This window comes from Xenopus laevis, chromosome 1L, assembly GCF_017654675.1.
Source record: "Xenopus laevis strain J_2021 chromosome 1L, Xenopus_laevis_v10.1, whole genome shotgun sequence".
Lineage (NCBI taxonomy): Eukaryota > Metazoa > Chordata > Amphibia > Anura > Pipidae > Xenopus > Xenopus laevis.
In genome coordinates, this window is record NC_054371.1 from 34,066,362 (window position 1) to 34,083,388 (window position 17,027).

At 37.9% G+C, this 17,027-nt stretch overlaps 1 protein-coding gene across 1 annotated transcript in view; it reads left to right on the forward strand.

Moving 5' to 3' along the window:
• Window positions 1-3,667: 3,667 nt before the first annotated feature.
• The window catches only part of tbc1d19.L (TBC1 domain family member 19 L homeolog), a gene marked incomplete at its 5' end in the record, with an annotated part of 52,837 nt that continues 39,477 nt past the window's right edge, over window positions 3,668-17,027 (forward strand). The window contains 7 exon segments of the mRNA NM_001095777.1: window positions 3,668-3,845; window positions 7,497-7,569; window positions 10,121-10,166; window positions 10,955-11,030; window positions 13,249-13,323; window positions 14,854-14,917; window positions 15,204-15,250. Of these exon segments, the coding sequence (NP_001089246.1) occupies window positions 3,744-3,845; window positions 7,497-7,569; window positions 10,121-10,166; window positions 10,955-11,030; window positions 13,249-13,323; window positions 14,854-14,917; window positions 15,204-15,250 (483 nt within the window).

Sequence of the window (17,027 nt, forward strand, 5' to 3'; positions counted from 1 at the left end):
GATCTGACGAAGTAGCATTCTTATGTCTTAACGTTTATTGGTTTTTCAAATTTACCGTTTAAATGGAGAGGAGAGATATAGGGAATAAACATAAACAACAGTTGAGTACATTCTAGTCAAATTCGTCATATAGTACAGGTATGGGGCCTGTAATCCAGAATGCTCGGGACCTGCGGTTTTCTGGATAACAGATCTTTCTGTAATTTGGATTTTCATACCTTAAGTCTATTAGAAAATCATGTAAACATTAAATAAACCCAACAAGCTGGTTTTGATTCCAATAAGGATTATTTATATCATAGTTTGGATCAAGTACTAGTGTTTTATTATTACAGAGAAAAAGGAAATCATTTTTTAAAAGTTTGATTATTTGTATAAAATGGAGTCTATGGGGGACAGCCTTTCCGTTATTCGGGGGTTTCTGGATAACTGATCCCATACCTGTAGAACAAAACAGTAGAACAGGAGTAGTTATTCACATTTTTTGTCGATTTAACATACTTGTTACTGGTACAGCTATGGGACTTGTTATCCAGAATGCTTTAGACCAGGGGTTTTCTGGATAACAAATCTTTTTATAATTTGGATCTTCATACCTTGTCTACTAGAAAAGCATGTAAACATTAAATAAACCCAATAGTCTGATTTTGATTCCAATAAGGACTAATTATATCTTCGTTTGTATTGAGTACAAGGTACTGTTTTATTTTTATAGAGATAAAGTATAGAGAAATGGGAGTCTATGGGATATGGCCTTCCTATAATTTGGAGCTTTCTGGATAATGGGTTTCTGGATAGTGGATCCCATACCTGTAACCAGTTTTATTGACCTTTTCTTTAAGCAGGGTCAGTTTGCAAGACCAATACACTGGTTGGAGAGTAAATTATTTTTAATTTAAAGTAGCTGGGGGCTGCAGAGTAAGAAAAGGAAGCCAATTATTGCTGGGTAGTATGCATTTGACTTCTACTGTGTTATACTGTTATATAAGTGCCCTGTAGTGTACATTGAAGCTACTGCTAAAAGTACACCCCATTTCAATAATGCCTGCTCTACCAGATGGCTAAGTGAATTTAGTGTAGGTAAGTAAATAGTGTGCCATTGCAACTCAGACTATATCAAGAAAATACATGAAAATAAGGTATTTGATAAAAATAATATTGATAGAGGACAATGCACCACGTGGTCTATGTACTGTAAACTGTAGCAGGTTGGATGGGGAACGTAGTAAATATGTAATATATAATTTATATGTATTTATATAATGGAGAAACCCATTATAATTACAGAAAGGCCGTCTCCCGCAGACTCCATTTTATCCAAATAATGCAAATTTTAAAATAATTTTCTTTTTCTCTTTAGTAATAATACAGTACCTTGTAATTGATCCAAACTAAGATACACAGTAAACAATTCTTTAAGAGGCAAAACCAGCCTGTTGGGTATATATAGTCACTGTAAATACCGGCACTCACCAAATCATAAATATTATATATATATATATATATATATATATATATATATATATATATACACGTGCACTGAGCTCACCTTACTGATATTACTGTATTGATATCTTTTACTGTTTCAATACACTGCGGGTAATGGTAACTTCTCATAATATACAAAAAAAAAGGAAATCCCACACTTTTGTGCTACTGTTTTCCCTTTATGTATGACCAAGTCAGTCAGTAATACTTGATTACAACTAGGAGGCAAATTGTTATTTATAGTGCCAGTATGCCACAGTGAACATCATTTCATGGTGTCTGCACAATCACAGCTTGTCTATATATGTATGCTTTTATTCTCTCCTCTGCTGTTTCTCCTTTGCCCCCTTTTCTCTTACCTTGCACCCATATTTCTCCCTCTTCTTATGAGCTATTAGGGGTCATTTATGAGCAAGAAAGCAGTGTGCAAAGTACACATTGGTGAAATTGCAGATTTGTATTGCACCTTTGCATACTGCTTTCCTGCAAAAATGAACTGTTTGCAGGTCTTGGTGCTCTGTTTTGGAGCACAGACTCCTCCATCTGTACTCATGAATACAGTGCTGCCTTTATTATCCAGTGTGAGGTGCAGAGTACAGCCATTTCCCTCAACATGAGCATGAGTCTTGCACCCCTTAGGGCCCTTGCACTTCTACCCAGGGATATAGCAAATACCCCTCATTATCTCCCTCACTTCCATGGGCCAAACACTTTCTACATGTGCTACTTCCTCCTTTTCCAAACAAAATTCTGTTTTCTATCCACATGCCCATCTCTTCCCTCTTCCCTTCTGCCTATTTATATGCCAATCTCTCATCCCTCTCAGCATTTGCCAATCTCTCACTCTTTTCTGTATTCTATATCCTGCTTTCCCACATATTCCAGTCTTTTGCCCCTTCCTTATTGCACACATATGCCGATGTCTTTTCCTAATCTCCCTCAGTTACACAGCTGGCAATGAACCCTATAACTGGACTGTGTCCCCATAGGGGTGCAGGAGGGAAAGCACATTATACATCACTAACAAATGTAACATTTCCCTGTCAGGTAAAGGGGTGGTTTACCTTGATGGTATCTTTAAGGGGCCCATTTACTAAGGGTCAAAGTGAATTCCTAGTGAATTTTCGAATTGAAAAAACTTTGAATATTCGACCATTTCGAAAATTGAAGTACTGTCTATTTAAAAAACGTTGACTTCGCCACTTTAAACCTGCCAAATTGCTATGTTAGCCTATGGGGACCTCCTAGAACCTATAGCCGGTATTTTGCTATGTTTTTAGAAGTCTAAGTTTTTTTTTTTTGAAAATCGTTCGATCGATTAGATTTCTACGATCGATCGAACGATTTGAATTCGATTGAAAACAGCTAAATTCACTCAAAAAAAAAAAAACTTTGACTATGGAATTTCTACAGTTCGATGGTCGAATTTCGAAGTTTTACCACTTCGAAATTTGACCCTCGGTAAATGTGCCCCTAAGTATGTTATAGAATTAGAATAAGCACCTTGCCGATTGGCCATTTTTCCTTGTTTACAGTTTTTGAGTTATTTGCAGTCTTCTTCTTCAAACTCGTTCCAACTTTCAAATGGGGGTCACTGACCCCCATGCAAAAAACAAATGCTCTGAAAGGCTACAAATGTGCTGCTATTCCTGCTTTTTATAACTTCTCTTTCTATCCAGGCACTCTCCTATTCATACTCCAGTCTATTATTCAAATCAGTGCATGGTTACTAGGGAAATTAGACCCTAGCAACCATATTGCTGAAACAGGAGAGCTCCTGAATAAAAATATGAATAACTCAAAAAACACAAATAATAAAACATAAATTGGCATTGGCAACTGGAGAATGTCATTCTCTACATCACACTGATAGATGAAGAGTAAACAATCCCTTTAAATATTACCAACAAATATAATGTATGTTTCACAAGTAAAATCCCAGCCAGGTAAAGAGCCCGGAGCCCTGATGCTGGAGGTCCAGCGCCCAATATAAATCTCCTGTTTTCCTGCGCATGTAGATACAATAGGGTAAAACTCCCATTCACTATGGTTGTGCTGCTCAGCACTTTCAGCCCTGAGTAATGTTCAAACCTAAGTGGGCCGCTAACAATTGATGACCTTTACTTGACGCGGATAAAGCCGGAACTAAAGGTGCGCAGCAACGATTTCCGGTCGGAATCTCTAGCTTCATGCACGCTGGTTGTTGCTAGGAGACGCCCTTTGCCTCCTTGTCGCACCTGGAAGGCGCCGGTACCATGCAGCAGGGGGAGGAGGATGAGCTGTCAGTGAGCATCGCGCACATAGTCCGGAAACTGAAGGGCTCCAGTCTGCACAGCCAGCTAGAGAAGGAGGCTCGGGTGAGTCCGGCCAGGGAGATGCGCTAGGAGCGGGCCCGTATATTAGACAGACCAGCAGTGAATCACACAAATGAGAGCTGCGTAATATTTTTCATGGCCAGTAGGTGGCGTGTTCACTGCTTTCTCTGACACAAAGAGATGCTGTCTATTCAGTGAACGCCCTGTCCTTTCTCAGAGAAGCGAAATTGGTATTGGACCCTGTAGATTGATTACAGAGGCGAGAGGCCTGGGAGTCTAGATGGGCCCAGCCCTAATTAATGAGCATATTTCATATCTGGGTAGAATAGAACTAACTAATGTTTGGGGCCCTACTTTGGATTTGCTGTGGGGCCCATTAACATCTAGTTATGCCTCTGCTTGACCCCCAGTATTTCAGCGATATGTTTACTATACAAATGACTTAAAACTCGCTGCCCCAGATGCTGATACAATGTAGCCGAAGACGGACGACTAACAGACATGTTGACCTCTGCTTCATTGTTTCAAATAGCCGGCCTTTTCTTTAAAGTTCATCAATTTTCACTCTACTGTGCAGCGGGCGGCCTGGGGTATCGTGTAGGTTGCAGGTCTGGACTGAGAATTAAAAGAGGCCCTGGCATTTCAGGTACACAGAGGCCCAAACAGCCCCCCACCAGCCCACTAAATAGTGACTTTCTATGGCACCTTATAGCAGCCCCTCTGGCATTTGCCAGAACCCACAGATTGCCAGTCCGGGTCTGTGTAGGTGATTATAATAACTGGGGGAAGGGTTGCCACCTTTTCTGGAAAAACAAATACCAGCCTTCCTATGTATTTATCTTTTTTCCCTATTAATAACATTGGGATCAACCATCATTTTTACCGGCCAGGCTAGTAAAATACCGGCCAGGTGGCAACCCTAACTCGGGGTGGGGGTGTCTAACATTTGGCACCCCCAGTGATTTCAACTTTACTTTCCCCTACCAAAAGTTGGGATGCAGGACATGGGTAAAATGAACTTTGAACAGGAGTGTTCATGTTAAATGGAAGTAATGCTGTTCTAATCAATTGAGAGTAAAAGGGGAGTACACAATCTGTTAACTGAGGACTGGAAATGAATACTGGACTAGTAGTCCCTCTCATTCACAAACATACACTCTCTCTCATACAGACGCATGCAAACACTACCTTTCTCACACCCAAGTCATCAAAACCCAGTGCCAATACACTAACCTCTGCAGCACACCATATGCACCATAAAGGAGAAGGAAAGGTTTAAACTAAGTAAACTTTATCAGAAAGATCTATATAAATACACCAGTAAACCCTCAAAGTAATGCTGCTCTGAGTCCTTTGTCAAAAGAAATACTGCATTTCTGTCCTTCTGTTTTTAGCTTAAAACTCCAGGGCTTGGGCTTGATCGTGCTCAGTTTGCTCCTCTCTCCCCCTTCCATTCTCCCCTCCCTGCTGTAATCTGAACCCAGAGCTATGAGTGTGCAGGGAGAGACTCAGGCAGGAAGTGATGTCATAAGCTAATATGGCAGCTGCTATCCTAAACAAACAGAGAGAGTGTCTAAAGCTGTTTAGTCTGTTATGGTAGAGCATTCTGCAGAATAAAGATATTGTTCTAGCTTGTACTATTGTGGTTAATCTATTGGCAATAAACTGCCTCGGTTGCATTCCTTCTCCTATAAACCCTAGTGTCCAGCAGTGCATTAAATAACAACCCTATGCAATTAAATCCTTTTGTAGTGCCCAGCCATGCAGGCATTTACCATACATTACTTCATACCCCTAGGAGGCAACATCCTACTGTTTGTGGAATTTGCTTATTAAAACATATGTCTTCTGTAACATAAAACATATTGGATGTGCAGTAAGGCTTATGAAACCGGGGCAATTTTCTTTACTTTTGTTTAGTTTATGGAGTTATGAATGTAAAAAAATGAATTAAAATTCTTTCAGTTGTGCAGACTCGGAAAAGCCAGAATGTTATCAGCAAACAAAACATTCTCACTCATATTATTCCTGGAAGACATATAACTATGTATGTCAAAAAAAGATAAAATGTCCAGGTTTATGATGAGCTGTTTAAATTATTTTATCTCATGTTTGGGAATATTTTCCAGTGTTTATTGAAGTCCGCTTGCAGTAAATGATCAAGTAGACATTTGTTACTATAATTCCATTGCTTCAATTCTGTAGTTATTGGTCCGTATTTGTTATGAAAATGACCAGAATACTTTAGCCCAAAACGACAAACATGTTATAGAAGTGACACTTTCCTAAAGTAATGTTCCTCTGGGAGCTTGGTTTAAAAGAAGATAATCGTACACAAAAGCACTATGCAATTGACCAAGTTGCCATAATGGAAAAAAAAAAATGTTTTCAGAAGAGACCAAGATAGAGCTTTTTGAAATGTTTGGGAAAAATCTAAAATGGCCCACACCTAAAATACACCCTGCCTACAATTAAGTATGGTGGTGGTAGTACTGATTCTGAGTGTCTGCTGTCCATAATCAATGACTTGTTAAAGGGGTGGTTCACCTTTAAGTTAACTTTTAGCATGTTATAGAATGGGTAATTCTAGCAACTTTTCACTTCTTTGCCCTTATTTAATTTCAATAGTTTTTTTTGTTTATTTGCCTTGTTCTTCTGACCCTTTCCAACTTTCAAATGGGGGTCACTGACCCCATCTAAAAAAACAGATGCTACAAATCGATTGTTATTGCTACTTTTATTACTTTATTATTTTCTATTCCTATTCATATTTGTCTCTTATTCAAATCAATGCATAGTTGCTACTGTAATTTGGATCCTAGCAACCAGATTGCTGAAATTGCAAACGGAAGAGCTGCTGAATAAAAAGTTACATTTCTCAAAAACCACGGATAATAAAAAATGAAAACCAAAAGCAAAGTGTCTCAGAATATCACTCTCTATATCATACTAAACTCGAATATATATTTAAGTAAATCTTGCCCTTTTACATCTCTTGCCTTGAGCCACCACTTTGTGATGGTCTGTGTGCTGCCTCAGAGATCACCTGACCAGAAATACTTCAACTCTAACTGTAACAGGAAGAAGGGGGGAAGCAAAAGACACAACTCTGTCTGTTAATTGGCTCATGTGACCTAACGTATAGTTTGTTGGTATGTTTGTGAGTACAGTGAATCCTACGATCCCAGGGGGCGGCCCTTATTTTTTAAAATGGCAATTTTCTATTTATGATTACCCAATGGCACATATTACTAGAAAAGTATATTATTATGAAAATGGTTTATTTACATGAAGCAGGATTTTACATATGAGCTGTTTTATATAGAGACCTACATTGTTTGGGGGGTATAGTTTTCCTTTAAGGGAATTCCGTGTTTTAAATCTAAAGTCTAAGTCTAATATGCTATTACAGGTAAGGGATCGCTTATCCCGAATTAATTCTTATTGGTGGCAAAACTATCCTATTGAGTTTATTAAGGGGGTTCTTTTTTAAAGGTTCAGTTTATTTATTCCAAAAAATTTGAGTTTTCGAGGGTATTTTTAAATTAAATTAAATTTTTCGGATAAAAAAACCTTAATTTTTGGGTTTTTTTTTTTAAAAAAAACAAACTTTTTTCAGTCTTTACATTTGTATGTATTTCCTGTTATTTAATAATTTGTGAGGATGTTTTTTTTAATTTTTTTTTTTGACAGGCAAGCCTGCACAATTCTGATGTTAAACTTGAAACACTTAAAGAAGACATCAGAGAATTTTTTAAAACTTCAGGTATGAATTTATGTTATATAAGTTATCATCTGAACGACATTGCTCCCGCTTTCAAACAAAGACTAATGGTGATATAATGAGGATGTTGAATTTTTTTAAAGGGGTGGTTAACCTTTAAGTTAACTTTTCCAATGTTATACAATGGCCAATTCTTTGCAGTCTTTCAATTGGTCTTCATTATTTCTTTCTTTTTCGTTTTGGAATGATTTGCTTTCTTCTTAAGACTCTTTCCGGTGTCCAAATGGGGGTCACCAACCCCATCTAAAAGCAAATATTTTGTAAGGCTACAAATGTATTGTCATTGCTACTTTTTATTACTTATCTTTCTAATCAGGCCTCTCCTATTCATATTCCAGGATCTTAGTCAAATCAATGCCTGGTTGAAAGGGTAATTTGGACCCTAGCAACCAGATGGTTTAATTTTCAAACTGGAGATCTGCTGAAAAAATAATTCAAAAACCACAGATAATAAAAAGTGGATACCAATCCAAATTGTCTCAGAATATCACTCACCACATCATACTAATAGTTAACTCAAATATGAAGAGCCCCTTTAAAGGGGTTGTTCACCTTCAAACAACTAGTTGGTTTGAGAGAGATCACCAGAAATAACGACTTTTTCCAATAACTTTCTCTTTTCTACAGTATGTGTGACAGTTTTTCTAATATTGAAGTGTAAAGTGTCATCTCTCTCCTTCTGAAGCAGCTCTGGGAGGGGGGGTTGCCGTCCCTATAAACGGTTCTAAATTGATACATTTAGTTGATACATTTGTTATCTTTGTCCCTGCTGAGCAGAATCTCTGAGTTTCATTACAGGCAGCTGTTAGAATTGATACAATAGTTGCTAATACTCCAGAGATGCTGCTGAGAAATGTATCAATGTTGCAAAATTGTAACCGTTCAGAGTCTGCACCTGAATTACTGAGCTGTCAGACTCAAAAACCAGAGACACGAACATTCAACTTTAACCTTAGATTTTGGAAAAAACGTAAAAAATAAATAATGGAAAGTAATTGAAAAAAGTCTTTATTTCTGGGGAACAATCTAAAAACAACTGAATTGAAAAAAGTGTTTGGAATGTGAACAACCCCTTTAAGGGATATTCCACATAGAGCATTTGATCACTGCTGCTTGCAATCAAGACCCAGCTACTTTCCTGAAATGAATGGAAAGCCCTGGGGCCATTTAGCACTTGCTACTGCTGCTCAGGCGATAGTAGTCAGGGCTGACTGCCTCCAACACTCTCCATTTAGCATCACGGAAAGTGATTGGTGGCTACTAACTGTTATCAAACTGACAGGTGACACTAAAAGGGCAACATATGATTTAAGACATACTAATTAGTACAAGTTTATCAAAAGAATATACCTGCCAGTAAATGAGGGTGATGTTATAAAGTTGTATTTTGATGCAACATCAGTCCTAATCTTTGGGACACATTTATTATAGATTGAACTGGGGAATCCCTTTTTTTTTAATCAAAATGTTTCTGTCTCTTAGGAATAGTTTCAGTGCAGAAAATAAATAGTTTTGTCTGTCGGTCATAATGTTTTCCAGTACATTGTACAGTGCAATGATTGTCAATACAATTATAAACCCCACTATGTGGGCCTTGCCTTGGCAATATTTTATGAAGTGAATGAAGTAATAAGTACTGTTCATCTGTTTTTATATAATTAGACAGTTGTTTGCTATCCTTCACATTCAGGGGCCAGATTTAATGTCATCCAAACTGATCAGTGAATATCTAGAGCAGCCTGGGGGCTATCAAAATTTCTTAGAGGGACACATCTTCAGGCATCCAGTTGGACAGCCCTGGTTTAAAGTGGACCTGTCACCCAAACACAAAAAGCTGTATAATAAAAGTGCTTTTCAAATTATACCTGAAATCCAATTTCTATTTTTTATTAAATTATTCATAGCTGTTGTAAGCTCATTTAAAATCTCAGCTGTCAATCAAATATTGTCTGCCCCTCCTCTATGCCTGTGGTTGGCAGGGTCACTGACCCCCCTTCAACAATAGAGCAGAATCATCCTAAGGCTGGATAATTATTATTAGTAATATTGTATCATAGTTTCTATTATGACCCTCTATTATTAATGTTCCAGTGTGTGTTCCAAGTACTGCCTGCTTGCTGTGGTAAGTGGTATCCATAAAGCAGCTTGAATTATAAATTATTCAAATACCAAATAATAAACTATTCTTCAGTTAACATTCTATTATCTGGCTTTATATCTTTGGGATGCAATGGGTACATTAAATTCATTTATAGACAAATAAAGGAGAACTTTGGGGGCCATTTATCAAAGGTCAAGTTGATTTTTACCTGAAAAATTTGACTTGTCAAGGGTATTTTTCAGGGTATCTGAAATTGAAAGTACTCATGATTGTGTCAAGTATTATTTTACAAGGTGTGATACAGTTTTAAAAATGTTATTGACATCTTCCTCAGTTTTTCTATGGAAATAGTGCTTTGAGAGCAGATTCTTATGGCACCGTATAATTCTTCATTTATCACTTAAAGCTGCTGACTCTCTGTTTCAATCACAGGCTGGGAGAAGAAACTTCAGAATGCCGTGTACCGGGAACTCAGTGTGTAAGTGCATCTCCATTTTTCCAATGTAAAAGCCTAATCACCTCCTTCACGGTTTAACCTGAGGATTGGCACCATTAAAGAACAGTTCCATGTAAAAATAAAAACTGGGTAAATAGATGGGCTGTGCAAAGTAAAAAATGTTTCTAATATAGTTAGTTAGCCAAAAATGTAATATATAAAGGCTGGAGTGACTGGATGTCTAACATAATAGCCAGAACTCTGCTTCCTGCTTTTCAGCTCTCTAACTCTGAGTTAGTCATCAACTGTAATGGACATGGGACATAACTGTTCAGTGAGTTTGCAATTGATCCTTAAGATTCGGCTCAGATCAGAAGCAACAGTTATGACCCATGTGGCCCCCCTCAAGTCACTGATTGGTTACTGTCTGGTAACCAATCAGTGGAAACTAAGTGAGCTGCAAAGCAGGAAGTAGTGTTCTGGCTGTTACATTACACATCCAGTCACTCCAGCCTTTATACATTACATTTTTGCCTAACTATATTAGAAATATTTTTATTTTGCATAGCCTATCTATTTACCCAATTTTTATTTTTATACTGAACAATTCCTTTAAAGCTGAATGAACTGCGGCGGCTGCCTGAGGAGTCAGTTCCTGTTACCTTGCCTAAGTAGCGGCCCTATGAGTTATGCTGCCCAAGTTGAGTTCCTAACATTCTAAATTTAAATGTATTGTTACCCTTAAAAAACTAAAATTTTTCAGCAAAAGCATAACTTGACATATTAAAATTACCCCTAAATATTAAGATTTTGTTTTATTTTTGTTCTAGGCTTCCTGCTCCTTGTCACCCTCTTGCACCAGTGGAACATATTAAGGAGCCACTGACATATATGCGTAAGGCACAGGTATAATCTCTCAATTTCTTCCTTAAATTTTCTTTCTGCTTGCACATTTTGGATATAAACTGATACTGGTTTATTTTTGCAGTCACAACTGACTCTCTTTATTTGTGACTTGTGAAAGTACAAGTAATAAATAGAAAACAGAGTTTAATAGTATGTAAAGTAACAGTTTTGGAAACAAATATCTCATTTTCATTCTGAAAAATGTATAATTACATATTCTGCTTTCTGGAGGGGGCCACACACAGTATGCACTGGCCGACATGATGAAATGACCGGTAAAATGTTCAAAATGGTGGGTATGTGGTTGAAATGTGTTAGGAGCCTTCTCATTTGTGTGATAAAACATTTATATAATTTGAGTAGTGAGGCCAATGCTGATCACCCACTGTCAAATACCACTTGGACAAAGAGAGCCATGTGATTGGCCCACTTGCTTTGATCTCAATGCTTGACCTTTTAGGCAAACAGCCGGATCCGTTATCCAGAAACCTATTATGTAGAAAGCTCTAAATTACGGAAGGCTACCTCCCATAGACTCCATTTTATCCAAATAATCCAGATTTTTAAAAATGATTTCCTTTTTCTCTGTAATAATAAAGCAGTACCTTGTACTTGATGCAAACTAAGATATAATTAATCCTTATTGGAAGCAAAGCCAGCCTATTGGGTTTATTTAAAGGGATCCTGCTGGAGCAGCACTATTAACTGATTCATTTTGAAAAAAATGTTTTTTCCCATGACAGTATCCCTTTAATGTTTACATGATTTTCTAGTAGACTTAAGGTATAAAGATCCAAATTATGGAAAGATCTGTTATCCAGAAAACCCCAGGTCCAGAGCATTCTGGATAACAGGTCCTATACCTGTAGCAGCTGCCAATAAAAGCGAAGGGAAGAAAGTAAAGATTACCAGTAATGACCTTACAGGTCTTATAGATTTTTGGAAGGAAATATCTATTACCAACAGTATTAAGCCACAACAGTATTAATCCACCCACCCTGTTTCATGTTTCTCTGACACTCTGGGGCCAGTATATTAAAGGGATACTGTCATGGGAAAAAAAAAAAAAATTCAAAATGAGTCAGTTAATAGTGCTGCTCTCGTAATATTCTGCACTGAAATCCATTTCTCAAAAGAGCAAACAGATTTTTTTATATTCAATTTTGAAATCTGACATGGGGCTAGACATATTGTCAATTTCCCAGCTGCCCCAAGTCATGTGACTTGTGCCTGCACTTTAGGAGAGAAATGCTTTCTGGCTGGCTGCTGTTTTTCCTTCTCAATGTAACTGAATGTGTCTCAGTGAGACTGCTCTGGTAAACTGATAAACTTCAATCACTCTTTACTGCTGTACTGCAAGTTGGAGTGACATCACCCACATCCCTTCCCCCCCCCCCAGCAGCCAAACAAAAGAACAATGGGAAGGTAATGAAATAGCAGCTCCCTAACACAAGATAACAGCTGCCTGATAGATCTAAGAACAACACTCAATAGTAAAAACCCATGTCTCACACATTCAGTTACATTGAGAAGGAAAAACAGCAGCCTGCCAGAAAGCATTTCTCTCCTAAAGTGCAGGCACAAGTCACATGACTTGGGGCAGCTGGGAAATTGACAATGTCTAGCCCCATGTCAGATTTCAAAATTGAATATAAAAAAATCTGTTTGCTCTTTTGAGAAATGGATTTCAGTGCAGAATTCTGCTGGAGTAGCACTATTAACTGATGCGTTTTGAAAAAAACATGTTTTCCGATGACAGGATCCCTTTAAGCATTGTTTTATTTTTATTTTGTTTAATAAGATGCGTAGATTTTTTCCACAATGGCAAGAGATTTTGTCTGAATCATTAATGCATGCATTCATTTGCATGAAGGTTTAACAATTTGGATGGGCATTAGAGCTTAGAATTGAATCATGTTCCAGTGCTCAAAGCAGTGAAACCCATTGTAAGGAGTTGACACATTCATCTGCTATGATAAATGTATCATTTGGTTTAACACTTTCCTGGCATTTATGAAACTGTTAAATGAGAAAAGAATTCAAACTAAGGATTCCCCATTTTGAAAGGTAGTAACTCTGCATTATTGATTAAAGTAACTCTTTTTATATACAAAGACACTTTCTGTAAACGTATTACCCATTCTATCACATTTTTAGTATTGCTGTGCAAAATTATATACATTTTTTTTCGTATGTGTCCTTGTTATGTTTTGTTCAGGCAAGCTGGGAGAAGAGAGTGATTAAAAGTTTGAACAGCATGTGCACAGAACTTAATATCCCTCTTGCACGCAAGGTATTGTTCGAATTTTGTTCTTGTTTGTTTGTTTCTTGCTTGCTTCAGTTTTTGGGATTTCCGACAATGTAGAATACCAGATACACTTTGGGGCTTATTTATAAACACTAGGCAAATTTGCACCTGGGCAGTAACCCATAGCAACCAACCAGTGATTTTTCAGCTGCACTGAAAGCAATCATCTGATTGGTTGCCATGGGTTACTGCCCAGGGGTAAATTTGCCCATTGTTTATAAATGAGCCCACCTGTGTGCTAAATATCCCTAGACAGATTCATATATGTACTGGAATACTATTTCTATTCTATCAAGTTTTGTTTGGGTACCTGCAATTCTGTTTTCATAAATGGCTGTTAGAGGTGGCATGGAGGGTAATTTGTTCTGCCTTCTAGTCTTAAGCTGGCCATACACTGGCAGATTTAAGATGCAGATTTAGCGCCTTTAGACCGAGTCAGGCTCTGTCAGATTTCCTATGTGATAAATACTTGGCCAGAAATCAGCTATAAGCTGGGTCGTATTTATCATATAGGCATTCGAGGGCCTGTGCCTAGGGCAGACGCTTTAAAGGAGAACTAAAGCTTAACTAGAACAAAAAGTAGACTAGACATGTTGTACATTATGTTTTGGGATTCTGTACCAGCCCAAGGCAACCACGACCCTTTAGCAGTAAAGATCTGTGTCTCCAAAGATGCCCCAGTAGCTCCCCATCTTCTTTTCTGCTGATTCACTGCACATGCTCTGTGCTGCTGTCACTTACTGAGCTTAGGGACCCACAATATAAGGATGATTAGTAATTATTACAGATAATTACTAGATGGCAGCACAGAAACCAGTGCAACTAGCATCAGAATTTATTAATCAGCCCTGTAGCATCGGCTTATATTTCAGGCAAACCTAATTTTCTGCTGGATAATTTGAGTCGACCCCTAAGCTTAGCTTCTCAACAGCTGCTCAGAGGCCACTGAGCATGTGAGTGTCAGACACTTTCCAAGATGGAGACCCCCTGTGACAAGTTTGAAGTCCTGGATCATTGCTGCTATTGACAAGCTGAAACTTTAGGCTGGTACAATACGTTCAATACATAAAATATGGCATTTTTACCCACATTCATTTTAAGGGTTTAGTTCTCCTTTAAGAGGGCAGCCCTTGCATGGTAAATAATACTTCTTAAAAAAAAAAAATACCTGCTGCCCAATATATTCCCATGAAACCTGTGGCAGAAGTGGGGTTGAGGGGGTCCAGGTCACATCACTTCTCCTGAGGTCACGCACATGCACAAAAGAGGTTCAGTGTCTAGGGCAACACCAGACCAGAATACATTGCTGGCTATAACTCCTTGACTGTAGAGGATTTGCATTTAGTATTTGTATATCATATACTTGCTGTATATTTTGTATAAAAATGTTCTGGAGAGACCGTTATGTTATGGGATGTTATGGGGACTGTCTCTTAGGCTTAAATAAACGAATATTCCATTTGATTTGAGTGTACTCCAGAGCATTGTAACGTAGCCCCTGAATTATATTTTCAGAGACCATTAAATGAGCAAAAAGAACTGCTCAGCAAATGGAATGAAATGGGAACTGATGAACCAGGTAAGGAATCAATTTAGAATTTCACTACTGGTATAAATGGAGATTAAAGTTGCACACTAAATTCATAAGATGCCGATCCTGGTAATTCGGGCGTGTTATTGTTGGTAGGATTGTTCATTTCAGTTTCCAGACCTTCTCTGTGAATAAATAAGTACTGTAACTGCTAACACTAAAACATTCATGATTTCTAAACCAGTAACAGATGCAACTCAAAAAGCACAGAATTTTATGAAAGCAACCTAGTATTTACGAAATATTACCAAACCTTTTTCCTTTTCCCCTTCAGATTTAAGTCTGTTTAGACCTGTGTATGCACCAAAAGATTTTCTTGAGGTAAGTTCTATAAGTATACAGATAATATGCGGGGATAAAGCTCTCTGCTCTTCAAATAAGTCCTTTCTTGCTGTTCTCCTGCTCTAGGCCTGCTCTCTTGGTGCTGGTGGGTTTGGAAAAACAAACTGATGTTTTGTTATGTTTTTTTTCAATATTGTTTCTCCAAAATGTCATAGTATAAGTATATGTGAATACAAAAATGAGCAAATACAGTTGAATATAAGTGCTCTTAAAGGGATACTGTTATGGGAAAATATGTTTTTTTTTTTGGGTTTTTTTTTTCAAAACACATCCGTTAATAGTGCAGCTCCAGCAGAATTCTGCACTGAAATCCGTTTCTCAAAAGAGCAAACAGATTTTTTTATTTAATTTTGAAATCTGACATGGGGCTATACATTTTGTCAATTTCCCAGCTGTCCCAGGTCAGGTAACTTGTACTCTTATAAACTTCAGTCACTCTTTACTGCTGTACTGCAAGTTGAAGTGTTATCACCCCCCCCCCCCCAGCAGCCTAACAGCAGAACAATGGGAAGGTAACCAGATAGCAGCTCCCTAACATAAGAAAACAGCTGCCTGGTACATCTAAGAACAGCATTTAATAGTAAAAATCCAAGTCCCGCTGAGACACATTTAGTTACATTGAGTAGGAGAAACAACAGCCTGTCAGAAAGCAGTTCCATCCTAAAGTGCTGGCTCTTTCTGAAAGCACATGACCAGGCAAAATGACCTGATATGGCACCTACACACCAATATTACAACTAAAAAAAATACACAAATGTTTTAAGTAAGAGACTGTGCGGATTTGTAATTTATATGTAACACGTGGCAGTTGACCCATGCACAGCTCTTGCTGCTAAGATAGCATATACCCCAAAACCAATTTTCCCTTTTCTGCTACTCTATACAATGTGAGTTAGACTTTGTGATTCAGTGTTTGCTCAGTAATTAGAAGCCCTGTACACAGAAACATTCCCTAGGAGTCCCGCTCTTACAATTTAAACGTCTGTGCATCCTTCCATTAGCAAGGCAAGGTAAACCCTGTATTCAAAAACATTCTCTAGAAGTCCAGCTCCTGCAAATTAAATGTCTGTGCAACCTGCCATTAACAACGAAAACGGCTACCTGATAAATGAATAAAAAAATGCAGCCTGGGTGTTACCTTTTAAGAAATGGGTTATAAGTGTCTGGATACATAGTTAAATTGGGTTGAAAAAAGACAAAGTCCATCAAGTTCAACCCCTCCAAATGAAAACCCAGCATCCATACACACATACCCCTCCCTACTTTTAATTAAATTCTTTATACCCATACCTATACTAACTATAGAGTTTAGTATCACAATAGCCTTTGATATTATGTCTGTCCAAGAAATCATCCAAGCCATTCTTAAAGGCATTAACTGAATCAGCATCACAACATCACCCGGCAGTGCATTCCACAACCTCACTGTCCTGACTGTGAAGAACCCCCTACGTTGCTTCAAATGAAAGTTCTTTTCTTCTAGTCTAAAGGGGAGGCCTCTGGTACGGTGATCCACTTTATGGGTAAAAAGGTCCCCTGCCATTTGTCTATAATGTCCTCTAATGTACTTGTAAAGTGTAATCATGTCTCGTTGCAAGCGCCTTTTTTCCAGAGAAAACAACCCCAACCGTGACAGTCTCCCCTCATAATTTAAGTCTTCCGTCCCTCTAACCAGTTTAATTGAACTTAGTCTCTACACTCTCTCCAGCTCATTTATATCCCTCTTAAGGACTGGAGTCCAAAACTGCACTGCATA